At 39.9% G+C, this 21,422-nt stretch overlaps 1 protein-coding gene across 4 annotated transcripts in view; it reads right to left on the bottom strand.

The window, feature by feature from the left end:
• sox6 (SRY-box transcription factor 6) overlaps positions 1-21,422 on the bottom strand; it is a 97,135-nt gene that overhangs the window by 30,389 nt on the left and 45,324 nt on the right. For 3 of the 4 annotated variants that reach the window (XM_072465407.1, XM_072465406.1, XM_072465409.1), the window contains 4 exons: positions 20,802-20,891; positions 12,240-12,412; positions 10,243-10,311; positions 820-943 (listed from right to left, as the gene is read on the bottom strand). In XM_072465407.1, coding sequence (XP_072321508.1) covers positions 820-943; positions 10,243-10,311; positions 12,240-12,412; positions 20,802-20,891 — 456 coding nt within the window. The remainder of the gene's footprint in view (positions 1-819; positions 944-10,242; positions 10,312-12,239; positions 12,413-20,801; positions 20,892-21,422) is intronic. The other variant, XM_072465408.1, reaches the window with a different exon arrangement.

Below are 21,422 nucleotides of genomic sequence, written 5' to 3'. Positions count from 1 at the left end.
GGTAAAAGACTCCCCCTCAGGCACTTTGTTTAAGCTGTCATGCCTCCACAATTCCAAAAGAGCTGACTTTCTTTTTTTCCCTGTGTGGTTTTATAGTTAATTCATTAACTGCTCAACCACTCCCTTTCATATTTTGCTGTAAGCATGTTGACTTCTTTGTGTTTCTAGTTCCTGACAACTTGCCAGTTTTCACACTGTAACAGGTAACACACACACATATATATACACACACACACACACACACACACCAACATATATATAAAAAACATGATTAAAAAAATTTGAACTGTGCTGGAAGTTGTAAATTTCAGGTGTCTGTAAAAAAAAAAAAGGTGCTATGCAGACAGAGTTATGCAGAAAACATATGTGTGTGGTACATTTTAAAGGGCAGGCCTTTGGTGAGGCCTTCTTGACTGAAAAGACAAAGGAGAAGCAAGTTGGTGCATGAAGTAAAAGCAGTCTCTGAAACGTAGTCTGTCTTATACCATTATAATTTGATTATCCTTTAATTATATAATTTCTCTATTAAATAAAATTGCATCGCGTGTCATGAGACTGCCATCCTGGGTTTTGTAATGCGATCAAAAGTCTCCCATAAGATACTTTTATGTAGAAGAATAGTTTACATTCCTGTCAGGTTCTGCCCACACACCTATTGTTGCACATGGATGGGGGAGCTCTGCCTTTGCTTCAGGTTTAAGTTCAGACTGAACATGGCATGCCACTGTTAGGCATTAATCAACTCTTTACACCTCATTATAGTCCAATTAAAAAACAGATGATTCCTACAGTAAATTAGGAGTAGATTTGAGAACATACCTGGCTTGTAAGACATTCCTGGAGGGAACAGAAAGCCTTGCTGGGCAGCGGCTGCTGCTGCCAGAGTGCGTTGGTCGTGTGGAAAAATGGGGATCATGAGCGGAGGCATGTGACCCTGGACCTGCTGAACAAATAGGAGCAGAGATCAGAGAGAAGCCTAAGCACAGACATGATACACAGAAACAGAGGCATCACAGGGGGAGGCCAGATCACAGCTCTTGCTAACGCGGGTTGACAGGAGCTCTGTCCCCCTGACGGCCCTCGTGTGCACACACAATACCTGGCCAAGCCATGCTCGCTTAATCTGAGCCACAATTTTACCTGGACACATCAAAGGCTGAGCATGGACACATTGTTACAGTTAGGGTAAATTAAATGACATGCAGGACAGAGGACAGAGGAGCTATAAGGCTCTGGCTCCCATTGAGAAATATGGCACTTACAAAAGCATTTGGCCTGGCTGTTAAACTCAATAGGACATGTCAGCAGAGGATTGTTGAATGCATTACACAGGTGCAGCTATGGGGCCGATTATCATGTACATGCACGCACAGTCACCTCGGGGAAAGTTCACCAGCTCACATAATCACAAAGATCATTTATACAGGAGATAAAGCCTCAAGACAATGTGGTAATTTCCTGAAGCTATTTTCAGAAGGAGAAGCAGGCGGGAGTGCTCATTGCCCGCTGTATTTCATTTTGATGTCATTCTCTGTCTCTTCCACTCACAGATTAACCTTCAACATCTTGCCTGTTGCTGACTAGCGCCCTACTGGGAATATCAGTGTGAAGCCTCTGCCGTGAGTTCAACGGTGGCTCATATTTTTAAAAGTACCTTTCGCACACACATGTTGCGCCGGCCAATCATACTGTCAATGTTTGCTTCCTGAAAGTCAGTGATGAGGAGCAGGGCCTGCAAGGGTTAATCTAGCACTGGGCCAGGCCACCTCAAGGGAACCAGTCTGGAAAATGGGTTAATAAAGGTTATCCCCCAAAATAAACACTTTACAGAATGTCCCCTCATTCATCCCTCTTTAAAATCAACTTGCAATAAAAAAAAAAAAAAGGTCTGGGTGCAATTACTGCTGCTGCATTGGGGCATGAAATCAACCTGCACAGAGCTTCTCCACCCACACAGTGTTCTGGCTGAGGTCTGCTACCATCTCCCGCCCCCAGTGTACCCTCGCTATACCAGGTGCACCCCTTTTCTTCCACAGCAAGAGTGCTACTCAAAACGACTTTATCGATCTGCCAAGGGGTGCAAAGCTCGACCAAAAACGAAATAGATCATTTATGTCCACTGAGCTTTTAGAGAAGTGCAGAAAGTGCATTGTAGAAGAATAAAAAGTGTGTAGTTCTTCAAAGAGTAATTCTGTAAAATGTGCTTTGTCCTGTAAAAAATAAAAGCCAAAGAATCTGATGGCAAATGTTTAAATAAAACCACATTGCTTTATAGGGGATTTGGGCTCCATGTTTCCCGGCTGAAAGGATGAAAGATGGCTCTTGGCCTTGCATGTATGGAACATATGGAAAAACACAATAATTAATGTCACAACATGAGGTAGGGCCGGTGACAGGCGAGGGACACAGGGGAACATAGCATTTCTCTGTCTGTATTTGGACTGTAAAACCAGATGGAGTCTGAAGCTAACTGTGTGGCAGTCACGAGCAGAGCAGTGTGTTTGCAGTGTGTTTGCAGTGTGTTTCCTTTGAGCTTGCAGTGTGTTTCCTTTGAGTTTGCAGTGTGTTTGCAGTGTGTTTGCTGTGTGTTTGCAGTGTGTTCGCAGTGTGTTCGCAGTGTGTTCGCAGCTTGTTCGCAGCATGTTCGCAGTGTGTTTGCAGTGTGTGGCTAATCCTAAGCACCACACACCAGCAGTAAATAACACGGTTAGAGAAATATGCTTGTAAAGAATAGTCATTATTTAGCAACAAAATGCCACTACAAATATTTGGAAGGGTTTTACTGCCTTTCTGTCACTAAAGTACTTATTTCTGAGTCCCTTGTTGAAAAATGGTTGTTTGCTGGTTTTATAAATCCATATAAACATAAATAAAATACATTAAATTGTCCAAAAAAAATTCACTGTGCTACTGTAATTATGTATTGATATTAATTAAATGGCTTCTGATTTGTAAAGTGCCACAATTAATTATAACATTTTAATTAATCAAGACAACCCACAAATTTATAGGGAACATTTTATTAAGCGGTTTATTATTGCTTTCCTCTTCCTACAGCAGAGAGTATGCCTGTATTTTTATTTTATTTTTTCCTTTCTAAAATAATTAAATGAAACAGATTTAGAAAGTTAAATTTCCATGAAATTGTAGTACACAGAATTGAAAACAATAAATATAGTAGGAACATGTAAGACTTTCAAATGAAAAGTTAACTTGGGTTGGCTGCATACAGGCTAAGTGCCGAGGATGTTTCTATTGCAGGGCCGGTCTTGAGCAGTCGAATAGTGAAGTGGAGCAAATGTGAGTGAGAGTCCTTCCTTCCTCTCGTAAATACAGCCGCATTGTGGCACTGGCACTGCTCTCCCTTTGTCTCAGCATTGCTAAGTACTGGATAATGTCATTTCACACCATCTGCCCGCAGGCTTCATTAAAGATACATGAATGGGCAATCTTATGAGGAACAGGTGCTATTGTTTGTCCCTCAAGACCCGGCGCTAAGAATCTGACTCCGAATACTTGAAGAGGAGCATCTGTAGTGATCAGTCAGACAGACTTGGCCCTGGCCTTTGCTCCACAGCACACGCACCAACAGAGGTTTCCGGGGAACTCGGCATCTTTACAACATGTATCATCAATTCATACGGCCTGATGAAGCCTGGTGTAGGCCAGCCAGCAATCTGTTTGACTCACAAACACAGCCGGAACTAACTACATCATGCATATGTATAACAATAATGCTTTTTTCTTTACTTTTTAAGGCGATAGGACAAAAAACAAACTTGTTTTAACTGTTCCATAAGATGTACATTTTTATCCTGGTCTAAGTCCTACAATCAGAAGGGATATAGACACACAAATCATATAAAGATGTACATAGCTCCGAGCAGGGCTTCTGTCAACACGCTACTCATCACTCTCTGTTGGAGCCTCTGGAGAACTCCCAGGAGGCTTCGGGACCCCTGCTGGCACCACGTCTAAAGCAAAAACTGCGACCTACAATGCAACTACAATACAGCCGTACAAAGAGAAGACAAAGAGGAACAGCTGCCTATTTTACAGATGTGTCTTATCAGTTTTTATCCACAAAGATCGTCTGCCTAATATCCACATGAATTGCTACTTGACACCTTTCTCTCACCTCTCACAGCTGCTTGTCACTGATACAATCAAAAATCACTGCAATTGTAAATCTATATGCATGCAACCAATTGTGAAGCATCGTATATTTTGTGGCACCGGAAGATTTCTTTTTTTTTTGTCAATTCAGATTTAAGAATGCGGTTTGACTGATGCTTCTTTAAAAAAAATCTCACACACGTTTATAGTACTCTAGCTGCAAGAACTTTCATTTTCACATTTTTTTCTACATATCACACCATGAGAAGAGGCTCCAGCTGTTGTTCTAGGATCTGGTACTTCACATACTTTTCCTCGCTCCATTGCGCTGCAGCCGGAATCACCTCTTAATGAATTTGAAAGAAATTATAGCTAAAGTATGAATCCGATCACAACCACACTGTTATAAGCTGAAGGGTAGTAACGTATTACCTAAAAAATATAAGCAGGAACTATTATTATGTTATATACATTAAACATTCTTATTTAGGCAATTCTTTGGAACCTACTCCCAAAACTCACAGCTCAAAATCCACCTGTTCAAACTTGCATTTCCTTGACTTTTATTGCATAATTGTTCTCTTAGTCACTTTGAGTGTCCAAATAGTGCAATATAAGTTTGATGCATTATTACTACCATGACCCTGTATTTGCACTGATGGGGAAAACAATTGCAGCAGCCCACCAGTAACTTTCACAAAGACACATACTTCATTATTACTATCAATGGTCCAGTTACACTAAGGGGCAACCAGACAGCCACACATCATATGGCACACTTACACTTTGATCCAACAGCAGTGTGATGCTGTATGGATTTGTCTGTGGCTAATGGTAATAAGACCAGTAGATCAATAGATTTAAAGCAGACTTTGATGCTTCAGACTTGTGGCTCTAAATGAAGGTCTTTATATTACCACCCACTAGACTGAAGCATCCAGCGGTATTATTCCTGACTGTCTGCTGCCGTGGACTTGAGGGTCCTCAAACAAGGAGAACACAGACAATGGAGAGACGGACAGGCCCTTGTATGAACTGTGTCTGACCTCTCTTCTTTCTCTCAGGGGATGAATTTTTTCAAAAACACTGTAAGATTCATATAATTCTGCGTCATCTTACATCATTTGATAATTTCCTCTACATTTGAGGCTGATTTGAGTATTCTTTGAATGTATACATACAACATTAAATATTATTTGGCTAAGACCTTTATATTATTTATATAGATCATAAAGCTATTATGTTATGTTATCTTTATTAAAAATATTTCTATCTATAAAACAATGAACACTCCTAAAGGCTCCTTTGTGCATTAATGTGGACAAAAGGCTTTATAGAAAAGGCAGTAAATGTAGACACAGAGTCGGGTTGTTCCTTTGGGACTAAGCAATAGATGACTTCTTGTTCCTCTAATTCCTTACACAGTAAAACAAGCTTCCTTGGAAAAGAGCCATTCCAATATGTCTATATTAAGTCGGGAGCTTGAAAGAGGGGACAGTCCAGCCTTCTCGCCCGCCTCACTTAAAACCCTCTGCATAGACCAATCCAAACATCCCCAGCTCCTCCTCTGGAATTATGGGTTGTTCAAAAACACAGCTTGGTATTTTGAACATTAAGAAAGCATTTATAAGTAGATTTCTTGTGATAATGAATGCAACATAATTGACATTCAAAGTCAATGCCATGAATTTCTCTCACAAATGACATGCTGACAAGAGAAAAGAGAAATGATAGACAAACGTACAATGCTCCACCATTATCCCCTACAAACTCATGCCGGCAGGACAGGATAGAGGTAAAAGAGAAAAGCTTAACCTTCGTTGCGGGGGGTGAGAAAGATGCTAAAGAACATTAGACATGGATGAGTCCTATAAGTACGACAGACTGTGTGTTACTAAAGAAAGGGAGACGTGTTTGGTTTAAAATATATAATGTTCAAACTGGCACTCAACAAATTGTAGTTTTGGGATAGTTAAACCATATTCTGAAGATAAATACTGTTAGATATTTATATTATTTTAGAAAGCAAAAGTTAAAATACTTAATTTACGACTTTGCTTATTAAGTTGTATTACAACTAAGTAATTTGTCTTAATTTGCACTGTGTTTCATTTAATTTCCAAACAGTGATAATAATTGAAGATCAAATTATATGAAAACATTTGTGATCACACAAAACCCTCTCAAAACTCTACTCTATTTTATGACAAAACACTCCTCACAGAGCCGGCTTGGAGCAGAATATTCCGCGTGGCCAGAAGCGGCCTAAGCAAACAGTTTATGTGGCTGTGTTTCTCTCTGAGAGCGCCTACCGCGGAGAAGGAGGACGGACGTGCCAGGCAAGTGTAAAGACAAAACAGTTTGCAGAGAACATTAGCAGAGAAAACACACAGGGGGGAGACTAAATTAACAACAGACCACAGGGCAAGTTATGCTTTAGTAATGTAGCCCTAAAAGTACTGTGTAAAAGAGAATGTTTCCCAAACAGGGGGTGGGGACCCTTAAGGGTTTACAAGCCATTTGACAGGGTTTGTTTAAGAAAAAATAGTCTTGATTATAATCATATTGTGGGACTCAATTTCAGAATAAATAGCTAAAACAATAAGTGCGCGTATAAGGGAGGAGGAGCCAAGCCGAAAAAGCTGAGATTAGATGAACTAGATGAAGAAATACGATGATTGTTTTGCATTTGTAAAAGTCTTATGTCTTATGCCTTGCAGATAAAGAGGAGAACGCACAAAGCTGGCCTCATAACTGCTCCTGAAGGACAGTTTCACAAAGCCTGCAGGTAACCAACCTATTCAAAATCAGACCCTCAAGAATACTTAAGAAATGGAAAAAAACTATATATTTTTTAAGTAAAAGTCTACCCAGAAATCTTCCAACCTAAATAATATGATCAACTGCAACCAACTATAAAGTCATATATTGTAAGGACTTGTTTTACCAAGGCAATATTTGCATAGAAAATGTCGATTGAATTAACTTCATTAACAGATGGTCACATGAGCTGAGGTAGTGCTCGTTGTGTAACATTCACTCTTTGTTGTTTTAAATGCACAACTTCACTAAACGTCAGCATTTATTCCTCGCTTCTTGACAAGTGGTCCTATTTCATAACTAATTCAATTTCCCCCCCCACTATCTCGTCCCAACAATCAGGTCCACTAAATGGAATTATTTGGATCCAAGTGTCAATATATTAAATCACAGGGGCTAATGAGTCAGGCCGTGTCTTTCTTCTATCTTCGGTCTTGCATGTGCACATCTTCATCAGCTAACAGTCTCTTCAAATGGACCGAGCCTTCCTGGGTGGGAGCCAAGCCTCGTCTGACTGGGCTGGTAATACCCCACATAATCCTGCTACAGCGGGTTTGCACACACGGGGGAAGCGCTGGCGGCAAATCACAACCGCCCCGGACACGCGCGCATACACACATTACAATATCCCTCCTCTATTATTCCCTTATTATCGTGCTAACAGTTCCAATCAAGCTGCGCTAATTAGGGGACTTACACATTCTCTTTAACAATATCTACTTTTTGAGCTTTTTTTTCCCAGTGCGTTAATAAGAGGCTCATACTGTGAAAATCATTTGTGCCGGGAAACAACAAAAGCGTCAGAGAACACACAAATTAGCCCAGTTATCCTTGTGCAATTACCATATCGCTCTGTGCTGGTCTAAACGCAGACGGCTGGTTTTAGATTTTAAGCATGTCCTTTTGGATCTGAATCTTTTGGATCGAGGAACAGAATCATAGTGTCATTATTAGATGGCACAATCATACATGAGTGTTTTCGAATGTATGGCTGGATATGTCATTTATAGACTTATTTAAACAATGCTTATATTAAGAGATGGCCTTTTTGGAGGCAGTTTCTTTTGAGAACAATATGATTTTTTGGGGGGTAATCTTTTCAGCTTTATTTTACCTAACTTAAATTATGAATATTGTTGTGTACACAATAAAGGCTAGGTCAAGGTTGTACAAACTTTCAGAAAATTGTGCTTAACAATGGCCTCCAGAAAGTTGTTATCTGTCACCACTTGGTTCATAATGTACTCAGAGGTGATACATCAATGCCACAACCCTTGATAAAGAACTGTTTTATGATATTGTAATAATAAAAATCTAATAAAATTGTTCGGCTGTTTCATCTTGGCAGCACTACGTTCTCCAGCTGTTTGTGAAGATAAAGTTCACCATGACCTTTCAGCCAATATTTATTCTCTTGATGTGAGTCTCCATGTGAAGGTCTCTGTGAAGATACTGTAGGACTGTGGATTTCCCTGGAAGGAACCACAGCTATGATCTAAATGTCCAATAGTTTTCAATGAACACAAGATAAATACTGCGGTTGATTAATATTTTGAATTGTGACAAACTCAGAGGGGGCTTTCAAAATGTTAGATACATTTACTCAAAACTTAATCTCATCCTGGGATTTAACAAGTGCCAGGACCATTTCAAAGATGGGCTAAATAAATAAAAACAAGCTGAGAAGAAACACACAAAGCCTTAGGCTTAGATAAGCGCCTACCACTGCAATCAAAACATCTGCTATCTTAAGACAAGTGACATTGTAATCCGGGAGGACAAAGAGTAAATCTCTCTTTCTTGTGGGAGTGATGGGGAAGGATAAATGAAGGCTGGCTCTCAATAGAGGAACGTAATTAAACTGAAATTTCCCCTTTACAAACATTTTAATACTGCCTTTCTTGTGAAGCCTCTCTTTAGAACACCTCATAATCCATTACCAGAGCAACAACAGTCTCAAGTTTCACCCCCAATAGTTTTACAGACTTTTACTGTTTGACAGTGGACAGTGACCACTGATGTCCACAGTAACATTTTCTCCCCTCACATGAGGCCACAGGCTCTTAAACCAGAGCTTTTCTCCCTCCAGCCAAAACAGATAGGCTTTGATGGTCAGAAGGGCCCTAAATAAGGATTAGTGTTCCTCGCACTAACAGACACAAACGCACTGGCTAAATAAATCTGTTTCAGATTAAGACCATTTTACACAGAAGCCAATACTTTAAACATGACATTTGAAAATGTTCCACACTCTAAATTATAGTATGTTTTATAATAAATTGTACAAATAGTGCTGCCCAGTGGTTGAGTGGTTATGGCACAGCTCACGTATGCCAGGCTCCAAGTGCAGCCGGCCGCAGTGTTGTGAGTTTGGGTCCCGACTCTGCTTTTTTATTTTTACAAATAACTGCTATGCTACAGAAAATAGGGGTTTGGCTCAGAAATACTGTATGGATATTGCTGTTAATTCACATTTAGTTAAAATAACAACAAATCAGTTAAAGCAACTGTATATTTTCTTGATGGCAGACCACCTCAATCTAAATGCCACTGCTTTTATAGAATAGATGTAGAGCAATTTCGAGAAAGACTGAAATAATAGCATTGGAAAGGGAGTTGTCAGTAAGAACAACGAGAGGAGGCAGTGGAGAGGGATGTGCCTGACACGGAGCACGGCAACAGGATAACGTGGGCTTCACTCAGGCATCCAGCCCTCAGCCTTGACCACTGCCAGTGACCGCTCTGATGATACTGTGCACTATCACACCATGTCCAGCTATCTTGTGCCTGGGTGGTCCGATTTTGGCTGAGCGCAGCATCATGCACACTAATAACAAAACTTAAGAGAGTAACAATGCTGGCCAGATAATCAAAAGCATGTCAGAGTACAGTGTGAAGGCTGCTATGTAGGCCTTATGGGACTGCTGCCTTTCAGAGGCATTTACCAGCCTCTTTCATGCCCCCCACCTACAAGCTCCTCCTCATTAACACTACTCATTAGCTCTTGTTACTTTCCCCCCTTTTTTGTTCATTAAGACGTGCTAATTATTCCCCTCCATATTTCAAAGCCCCCAGCGATTACCAACAGGTAATTAACATTTGATGAGTGTTGATGGTAGATTGACGTGAAATTAAAGAAAAGATTACAAGAACAGTCCTGAACAGAAGTTGGTAATAGTGAGCGCTTTAAAGTTTAATTGTATTGATCTTAGTAACAGTAGGTGTACACTAATTACACTAGAGAGAAAGTGTGTGGTAAACAGAAAAGAGGAAATGTTACCAGTCTACAGAAACACAGTCACTGACCTGGATCTGCTGCTGGAGGAGGTTGATTTTGTGCTGCTGCTGCAAAAGCTGCTGCTGTTGTCTTGCAATCTGGACAAGAAAAACAAATCCCGGTTACAAAAATGACAAAGATATACAAAATTATAAATACAATAAAATAATAAATATATTGTGGATATTAGTTATTTCGTACCAAATGCCTTTTTGTGAATTATCTTTATTTAAGGGTTTGTTAATACAGAATTACAAAATTATTATAAATATTGCAATTCAATTTAAAATGTGCAGTTTTTAATGTAAACTCAATCAAGTCCAAGAAAGTAAATGTAAATGTAAAAGAATTTTAATGTGGCAAAGACACAAAACTATAGTTCTCAATTTGATTCTCACTTGACTAAACCAGTCAAATCAAATCAAAGCAAAATCATGAAACCACACAATAGTAATATATAAATAAAATAGTAATATATAAATAAAATAAATAAAATACATTTATCACAATAACTTACTAATACTTTTGCATTCAGAAAGTTTGATTTCAAAAAGCCACATACCATTTGAACAGTAACTTTTGTTTTTTCATTTGTCAATAATTGTGAATTATTGCTATATTGGGACGTTTCTTCTCACAATATTTGTACAACTAAAATCAAAAAATGTGACATCTTTATAAGTGACAACACAAAATCAACAATGGTAAATAGACAAAGCCTTGCTGCGGGACGCATGTCATTTAAAGCTCTATAGCTCCGTGCTCATCCCCGCCGCCTTTACTACATGTCCACTTCATTGAGCGTGACAACCCTGTTTTAAGTGTCATTTCATTTTCATTTTTAAATATAATTACAAAGTGTTCACCGTAAGATACCAGTCGTCTGCAAATGTGTCAAAATTAATTTGCGCCGGCTTCCTCAAGAGTGTCAACAGTTAATTACTGCGTTGTATCTTGATGGCTTGATGAAATTCTGACTCTCAGCGGGCTAGCACTCTCACTTTTATTAATATTCGTCCCTTTAAAAAAAAAAAAAAGGGAAAAAAAAAAGAAAATAATGAAACGTTTGCCATCACTGTGCGTTTATGTTGCGCTGATGTCCCCGCGGCACAGCACAGCGCGCAGAGTTGAGGGGTAGTTTGCAAATGTACATCATTGATTGAAAAAGAAATCAATACTGTTAATGTATTATTAGTGTACTATGACCAAATACATCACTCCAAGGTAGATGGGGTATCTCTTCATTTAGCCGGAGAAGGTGCGAGCGAGCAGAGAAAACTCTGAGTGAACTCCTTGCTGATAATTGACTCATAGCCATTAGTGTGGCTGCTGATAATAAAAGTGTCGCCCGTGTGGATAGTTTGTGTCCTTATTTCTTCCCAGACATTAACACACTTCATGGCCCCCGCTAATTTGCTGATTTGTACAATATGGCTCATTGGCCTGATTTGTGCTGCAAATCTAATGCCAGCCTTGTTCTAATAGGAGTCGATTTATAAGATATAGAGGACTTCCATGTTTAATATAACGTTTCATTCTCACATTCCCTTGCATTTGTTAGCATAGTCATAATAACGTTTTTCCATCCACACAGCATAAACGCGGGCGAGAGAGCATGACAGGAGAATCAGAGGTAATGCAGAAACTCTTAAATCTAATATTATTTCTTACAACTTGTGCAGAGCAAGATTTTATTGGCAGCGGACGCCAAATAAAGACATGCCGCAGAATTAGAGTAGCCACTTCAGAATGATCTATGTGAAATGTCTTGAGGGAAACCAGACAACACACAATGGGACACACATGTTCAGAATGTTTGACAATGTATACAAATTACACAAAAAAAAGGACTATAACAAATACTCTGCTCAAAACCCACTTTTTTATTGACTTTTACACCATTGATGTTTCTTTTTGATTGTCAAAAAAGCACTGTGTAAGTTTGATGCATTGTTTAACATTCAGGATTTTTTTCAAGCTTTGAAGAAATAAACTAAAAAGGAAATAAAATAAAATAGGAAAATACCTGTTCTTGCTGCTGACGGGCCAGCTCCATTTGCTGTCTCTGTTTCTCCATCTGTGAAGCGGCCAGTTTCTTCTGCTCGTCGTGGGCCGCCAGGAGCTGCTCCCTCAGGCTGATGAGCTGCGTGATCATCGTGGAAAGCTGGTGCTCCTTCTCCGCCAGGCTCTCTGGAGTACCTGGGCAAGCGGATGGAGCAGACATGAGGAGGCAGAAAGACAAACACTGCTCCAGGAAACCTACATTTAAAGCCTGGTTTTCGGTATCCCAGAAGCTATGACCAAATAAGCAACAAGAGGGAGTCTGTGGAGGGCCTTGGCCATTGTGTAAGACTAAATATAGAGGGAAACCATGGCGCACATACCAATCATCATATTGTGTTATTGTACCACTCACAATGTAAAGCACAAAGAGACCCGCATGGGCAGCAACCGACTGCCGTGATTTCACTTGGAGTGTTAAGGTCACACAGCCTGAAGTTGTCTGTTTCAGTGTAGCTGGTGTTCACAGCTTTCAGGGAGAGAAAGGCAAGGAATTGTTCCAAACCCGTGGACAAAGAGCTGCAGGGCGCTGTCAAACTGAGCTGGCAGCTTATATCAAAGTACTATAGCAGGAGGCTTTGTTCAAATGTGCGTCCTCTGCTCCTAACTTTGTGTGATGTCAGTAACACATCAAAGACAAAAAGCTAGACTGGAGGTTTTCAAACTGTGGTGTAAGTGTTAGGTCTATCATTGTAATTACTATATCGACTTATTTTTCATTACATGATAGATGAAACTGTTATTTTTGATATTTATCGTGGATGACTTTTCTTTGCTCTAGTGGGGAAATCTAAACCACAATAAGCTGTAGACATTTTAATAAGTAACTTCATTATAGATATAAATTAACTACTTAACTGGTTTATTCTGCCATTTGTTTATTGCAACTCCTTTTTTTAACAATATTAAACCCTTTTAGAGTCAGTTTAGCACAAGTTAAGTTAAATATCATAATTTCTTTTCTATTTTTAAAAGCAATATATCACACTTCAAAATGTTTGACAGCCTAGTAAGTACAAGTGGTGGTATACAAGCTTCTAGTGTTAAGCAGGACTATTTCACAGTTCTAGTTTTGATTTTGTTTCATTCAGGGTGCTACGTGATAATTCCAGTCCAGTTTGTTCAGTGGTTTATTCTGATAGTTTCAAGCTGTATTACCCCACAATAGACCTGGTTTAGTCTATCTTTCCGCTCTGTTTTGCATCATACTGTCTGTAGTATGTAGTGTATTGCATGCATACCTAACCAGTAAGAAGCAAGTCACATGTCGGCACTGTGTGTGTGTTATCAAGAGCACCACTCGGCTGCACCGCTCTCTCTCTCCCTCTGTCTAATCAATGCTAAGTGATCCTACCATTGACTTACACAGCCAACATAATTGCCTGTGAGAGGCTAGACAGTAACTCACTCTCCTCCCACTCCACTCCAGTGTGACAAGCTGATCAGGGAGAACAACGACAATGGGACAGAGGCAGAGAAAGGGATAAAAGCATGGTAGTAGTCCTGATAACAGTCCAGAGAGCACTGGCGCGGGGCCAACCAGGGGCCAAGTCTTTTCTGGGTGTCTTCCCTTGGTCTCCGGACACATCTGTCTTGAGTTCTCCTAGAGCTCCCAGGGGCCCTCTCCACTCAAACTATTTTAATTTGACTAAACACCTGATTTATTTTATCTCTCTGATGAGGAAAGCTGTTTGTCTTAATAGGGCCTGTCAACCTCTAGAACCCATTCAGAGCAATTTGCTGGCAGCATTCAAGTCTGAACCTCGGCCCGGCCTCTGCTGCTCGCTGCAATGGAAGAGAGCGGCAATTCTTCAACGAAAAAAGCATCTAAAAGCCGCTATTCATGGGACCTGCGTGTAGATTCCAAGGCCTGAATTGACTTTTTATTCTGCCGATTACACTTGTCGTAAAAGCTTATCTATCAAATTGAGGCAATCAGAACAAATTTTGATTAACCTTTGGTTCTGTCCATGTTATTTCCAGGTCATAAGGTGTCAACAATCACTGTCACAATAAATTACTATCAGTACAGTGAAAGAGGCACGGACAATGGAAAGGAGGTAAATGGGAAAACCCCCACAATGGAAACAATCTTCAGGTAAAGACTGAGACCACCAGGAACACACCAGACACGGCTGAACTAAACATCTGGAACCAATGGCACATTTGCACTAAAAGCCTAATTATAAATCGGATTAAACATATGTCAAAATGTTTATTCATGACCCGAATAAAATAAACTCCAATTGTTTTCATTGAGGAGTATTTACCAGGATTTAAGCATTTTATATTAGGATCTGCTGAGCCAGTTGAAAAGCGGAGAGCTTGGCGTGGACACTTAGAGAATGCTAACAGAGGGGCCATTGTCTTGAGCTTGAACTGTGGGAAGTCCCAGCTGCCCTTTTTGTTTGGGCTTTTTGTCATTTATGTATATTATTCTCACCCAAAATGTTTTATTTTAAAGCACTTTTTCATCAGAATTTTCTTGGCAATCAAAATGAAGCCTTTGAACATTATGAAACAAAATCAAATATATATGTTTTCAGAGCTTGAAATCTCTTTCTTTCTGTTCTAAATTATGGATCAGCTTTAAATTGCGGATAAAAGTTTTATTGAATGGTGGTAAAGGGGAGAGTCACGGTCTATGTCTAACCAGCGTGCTGACAAAAGAGGCAGTTTCCTGCATATTGCATGGCTTTTAACAGTTGTGGGGCTGGGTCCGCCTGTTAACGTGTCTCCTCACATTGGGCTTCCGATGGCAGACAGACAGCTCTGAACTACCCAGGCCGTGCATAAACCCAGCAGCCAGTACAGATGTAACATATAGTGACACTTGCTCATGACAGTCCCGACAAAAAAAGAGTGAAAGCAGTGGAAGGTCCTTGTTAGCTAAACAGACAGGAGTTATTAGATTCATTAGGCTTATTCAGCATTTACTTACAGAGATTTCTACTTCTTTCAAGCGTCATAAAGTGGGACAACAAACATCACCGAGCGACTAAATAAATGATAAGCGGAAAACAAGCAGAGCCACGGTTGCTTGGGGAGAGATGGGGGCATTTGAGCCTCGGGTCTTTGGATAAAAGGCACTTTGTAGGGGCGCGATTTGTTCTGTCCAATACCCACATCTCCCTCTCTCTTGGCTCCCTCCTCTACGCTCTAATCAAGCAGTCTCTAATTTGGGTTCCAAGTCCAGTACCAGGGAAAAGAAGGAGGCTTGTTACTTTGAAGAGTCCCGAGTGAATAACACAGATAAAAGATTCAGGCACAAAAAAGACCAAAAAAAGTGAGGGAGGGTGAGGGTAAAAAGGGGGGAAATCACAAGGCACCCTATTCTCTTCTGTCCTTTTGGTTGGGACAGCTGAGCCATTATGACCAGATCTGAATTGAGTTTTTTAGCGCCTCAGGACTGGAATGTCTTTGTCTCAATAAGGTCGGCTTGAGCCCATCCTTAGTAAATTAAGACTTGTCCAAATGCTGCGATTGTACCAAGCGGTATCCTTGCACAGCACACACATAGCTTAAATGCCTGAGATGTTGAGGCACTTGCTACTCCCTTCAAAAAATGTATGTAGACAGGACTTTGTACAGATGTAGTGTATCACGCTGCTTCGATCAATAAAATACATGCTCCTGAGTAACACACGTGTGAAATCTCAATTCATTTGACCCTACAACCATTTTGGACCAAGCACAAAGCGGACTGAATGGACGCTAATGGTATCTATTGACACCTTTGCGAGTCTTTGACAACTTTTAACCCAAAGACCTTTTTTATTAAACCGTTCTCGAGGGAAACTAATCTACAAAGAGATGTTTTAGCTAAAGGTACATTTATAAAATCAAATAAAAACAGATGTTGTTTTCCGGTCACATAAAGCCACAAAGTCAATGCACTGGCAGGACATCAAGCTACAATAACAGCACTATCTACTGGCTTTTAACCGCTGAACTACTCACTCACTCCTCCATATGTGTGTCCCATAATACAGTGTTAACATGTCTCCTTGTCCTACAACCCAGACAATATGAGCAACAGCTGTTTTACCTGGCCGACTGCCTCTGCCCTGATATAAAATGCTGTTAATCTTGCCAATAAAACTCCAACAGTAAGCGTGAGCAGTGCCTCACAAGTGCATGTCAGACTGGCAGCTGCGCCCCCTAATCCCTTACCCTTCCAATACAACATGGCAGCACACTATAAGCCAATTCATGCTCTGAAACCTATTACCTTGTTATGGAATACCTGTCGGGACCCGAGAATAGCCTGCATTTCATTTACTTTTAGGAACCTCTTGCTGCTATCCACTTTATGTGTGGTCTTAATTCAGGTTTTCATGCATTCATCAACATATGTTAATGCATGAAGACACTTATAGCCGGGGAATATCATTTGGTCTGAACGGGTTTCAGAATTTTATGATTGGCATATGGAGGGGCTCTTAATAAAGAACCCCTCGTTTAGTGTGGTTGTGCTGTTCATGCCAAATGGAGATAGAGTCTAATATTTTGATGATGGCGAAAGATTCACGCTGCACTTTAATTATGATAATGTGAGAGATGCAACATTTTAATGCCTATTCATGACACTGGACAGGTACTTAAGCTAAGATAAAGAAAAAAATGATTTGCTGGCGTAGAAAATAGTGTCTAACAACACCGCTTGCACCTTTCTGTGAATATACAAAGCAGTACAAAGAACCAGACATCTTAGCACGTCTTAATTGCTGTGCGTGCAAGTGTCACATGGAACTATTTTATGCAAACAATATTTTTTGAAAATGTAATGATTCGTCTTTTGTTGTGTTTTATAATAAAGAATCTGACCCCTCTGCCCTCAACTCTGAAAAGCGTATAGACTTTTCAAGGTCCGCACTCACAAAGTACTCAAGAGACAGTAGTCAAAGAAAATATAAAAACATTCAGGCAAGCGCACAATTGAACTGAGGTTTTAATGTGATACTTGTCTATTCTTTTCACACTACATTTCTTTTTTTTTATTTAAAATTAAAATTAGAAGTTCCTTTTCCTTGGCCTGTGTCAAAAAGAGTCTTGACGGCTTTATAAACCAACAATCCCTGACATTTTTTGCAGTTAGAACTAAAGATAACGCCTTTATAAACTCAAAATGTCTGCATGGTTAGACTCATGAGATCTGATCAAAGAGCAACAGTGTTTCTGTGACATTTTGTGTTGCCTTTGTCCCACCATAGGATACCTTATACTAACACTTCTAAACGGTGAGTGAAGATTTTCCTCGGGTAAAACAGTCCCAAATCAGGAATTTCTCAAAAATACACATATTCTGTAAACTGTAAATTTATATGACAAAATAATATATTAAAAATGCCTATCCTTACTCTTATATGTGGGCTCACACAGGAGAACAGCACTTCCTTTTTACCGGTAATGCCACAAGCTAAATTCCTCAATTCATTAGAGGAGAAAAACACACAGTCCAACACTCTCATACATTCATCTGGCAAATGTGGCCTGAGGAATAATGATTTACTGTGTCTCATATTTCACCTGAGTGCACAGGGCAAACAGTTGACTAAAGTGTTATGGAGAAAATGCGAACTGTGGCATTTTGGACGGCAGCAACAGGACAGATGCTGTTTTGTACCAGTTGTGAGTACATACTTTGTGAGTTTTGGTAAATATTATATAGAATAATATTCATATGTAGAGATGGAAAACTACAGGGTTATTTCATGCAAAAATGTATGCTGGGTAGAAGCTTTTCGACATAATTAGATTATTTAATGTGATGTCCCATTCGAGAATGGGATTGTTGTTAAAGTGAACTATTGTGTCTTCAGATGAGTTCTTTCTACAGGGCTTAAGCCAGCACAGGTAGAGCTAGCATCAAATCAGGCCTGAGCCGCTGCCCTCTGCTCTACGGTCCTCCTAAAGGGCTTGCACTTATCTTGCCGCGACAGAACTGTGTGTGTGCCCCCAACACTGTCATGTAGTCTCCATCCTGTAATCGATTGTGACACTCCACAGCCCTGATTTCTGCGCTTCAGAATTCAAACTGCCATTTCAATGCCAATATACAATGTTAAGCTTTTTCTCTTTTCCATTAGAATGAATACAGCTTGTGTTCTGATTTAAAAACAACATATTTTCCTTCAGTTTGAGTAAATGCTTGGGCATTTTCACCCGCAATGGCCCCCAACAGCGGGCCGGGGAACTGGCACTCAGCAGGGAAACTCAAACAGATCTGTTGAGTATGAGACCCTGCACGCAGAGAGCAGCATAAACAAACCTTATCTTCCTATGAACAGTATACAGTATGTGACACAATGTGTGTTTACATACACACAGGGCATTCACGGTAAGATGATATATGCCTCACAAATGTGTTAAAGTGTGTAATGTCTGCTGCAGTGCACTGTATATTATTATAAATGGTCAAGTCTAAATACACACATCTAATATTTCTTTCCAGCTCTCTTTGAGCTGTCTGCTGCTCCTCCTTCCTCCTATTATCTCAAAGTCTCTGTGGTTTGGAGCCCTTCCAATGGCCTGCCTCACCGCGCTGTGGTTTTGTTCAGGAGATTTCATCTCTCTCACATCATGCCTGCAGATTGACAGCTAAGATCAGGTATGAAAACAAACAGTTACCTCTGAATCGACTGGTGAAAACTCTGCTGGCCCGGCTGATGCTAAGCCCTTTCTTATATGGTGTAAGAAAGGCTCAGCGCAGGATTTGAAACCATCAACCGTAAAGAACACTATCCTGCATAACAACTTTCTCTGTTACTTTAGCTTAGAATTTAGTCAAAAAAGTTTACATTTATATCTTGCATCCTTAAAGCGATTATGTATACTTATAGACTTTAGGACAAACAGACCCAAAATGCCTGATGTTGATGATAGTATTGTATTCTTTTGTTTGTTTATTCTTTGAACTTGTTCACCGCTGCAGCATTCAGGGCAGGTTCGAACACAACTTCAGTAAAAGAATGTTTTTCTTTTTATGGTTTAAGCCTCGGGTCAAACCTGTCATTTCTATTGTTTAGGGCCTTTTTTGTGCTTTAAGACCCATGGAATAATATTAATACATATAATCCATCATGTGCCAACAATATCCCATCATCTGGTAAACCACAACTACTAAGATTTTGACTAAATATTAAAAGATATACAGTATTTATTTTACAATGTCAGATTACTGCCCTATAGCCTTTATGACAGCTTGTCCTCTTTCATTCATTTGGAGATAGCGGAATGTCTTTTGTGCCAATGTAAACCTAACAATGAATGGAGCCTTGCATTCATCATAACACTTTAGATCTTAATCATGAGGTGCTTTCTGCTTGGTACCTTTGTTTGTGTTTTAATTAGGCAGACCTTGTGCATCTCCGACCCTGGGCTTCTTTTTAATTGCCCACATTTACATCAGGCACACATCAAACGCAGAGAGAGAGACATTTGTAAGGGGGAGCACAAAGCAGCCCTTTGAAATATCTACAGTCATATGAAATGGCATGCTAATTAAAAATCTGAGGGTGCCACTGTGATACGAGATATATCTATATATTGGTAACTGGGATGTATGGCCTCCATAACACACACTGGTGAGTATTATCAGACTCCCTACCTGTTTATAGACCACCAAGTAACCTTCCCATCCCTATTCATCAAACACTAGAATTGCCCTGCCTCTAAATTAACGTTGTGGCTTTCAAAAGGCCACATCATTTTAAACATTTCCCGCTGCACTTTGATGTACCACAGGAGATACTGTTCTAGGGCAGGTACAATCCCTATGAAACAAAACTGTGTTCGTCACAAAAAATATATTTTTTAATAAATAACAAATTGAATATACATTGTTACACCATAGATGCAAAAGCCAACCGCAGAGAGGACATCATTTTGACTTAAACCCATTTTAAAAGAGATAGTTAAATCAATAGATTATTTGAAAATGTTTTCTGTGAGTGCTTTGAAATTATCATTTCAAATGGAATCCTTTTCCTTTGGGGAATTGTGGTATTTGGTGGTTCAGATACAAAAACAGACTTGTGTTATCTGATGAACAGTACAACAGGGAGAGAGCATGAGTGCCAGTGTTATCAGCCAGCTGGTATTGTGCTGTGCTGTATAAACATGGATGTTCTCAGTAACAGTCAGTGCTGAGGTCCGAGGAGCCCTGCCCATCCTCGGCCCACCTTCAGCCTGACTTAAACACATGTTCTGAGTGAGTGCTCTTAGCTTTTACTGCTCTGCACTTGTTTCACAGCATAAGGTGTCAAGTGTAGTTTTTTAATCATTGCGATTCATTGAGAAAAGACACTGATCTGCTCTCTTCATTTGGCTCAGCTTTGGACTGAACAATTACTAACTCATAGTCCCCAAGAGGAAGCGTAAACTAAGATTTGTTGACAGTACTAGAACTAACAATATTTTGTTAAGCCATAGGCTTATTTTAAAGGCAAAGCAGTCTCTGACATGATTGAACCTGCTGTAAAATGTCTTTAAAAACCACATATTTAGTGTAGTCACTGTTTCCTACCTTTAACTTCTGCCAGAAGCTCACTCGTGTTGAGCCGTTCCATCTTTTCCTTCCAGTCTTTAGAAAGAAGTTTCTCCATGCATGAAGATTCTGTAAAAGATGGGGGGAGAAAGATTAAATAAAAAAGTTCAAATCTCGATTGTTTAAACTTTTCATTTGAATAAAAAATATCAGTGAACGTAGGTCAATAAAGGGCTTGAATAAAATATTTGTGATGACAGGATGTTGCACAGCAAACATAAAATGAGAGTCATTCTGACAGCTGAGATAAGCTGTAGGTGGAGTGGGGCATTGTGCGATAGTGTAAGGGCAGAGATACACATTAAGGAGTGAGACTCTGTATGTCCGAACATTCACATAGTTGCCAAAGATTAAAACAATTAACATTTGTTCAGCAGACAATGAATCAGAGGAGAAATGGCTCTAATCTGCCATGCTGTCGCTTGGGCAGCTGATAAAGAACACAGTGGGCTTGCTGACCCAGACCTCCACCACCCCAGTGCAGTTGAAGGGGTCAGCCTGTTCTCATCAAGACACAGACACCCTGCTCCAACCTCCGTAGTGTGAAATGAACCAGCAGTTTAATAAAAGAGCGAGCGGATACTCATCCAAAAATGTACA

This window comes from Eucyclogobius newberryi, unplaced genomic scaffold (assembly GCF_026437365.1).
Source record: "Eucyclogobius newberryi isolate DKJ021-1_F unplaced genomic scaffold, fEucNew1.0.hap1 SCAF_5, whole genome shotgun sequence".
NCBI lineage: Eukaryota > Metazoa > Chordata > Actinopteri > Gobiiformes > Gobiidae > Eucyclogobius > Eucyclogobius newberryi.
This window is presented reverse-complemented; position numbering and strand designations above follow the sequence as displayed.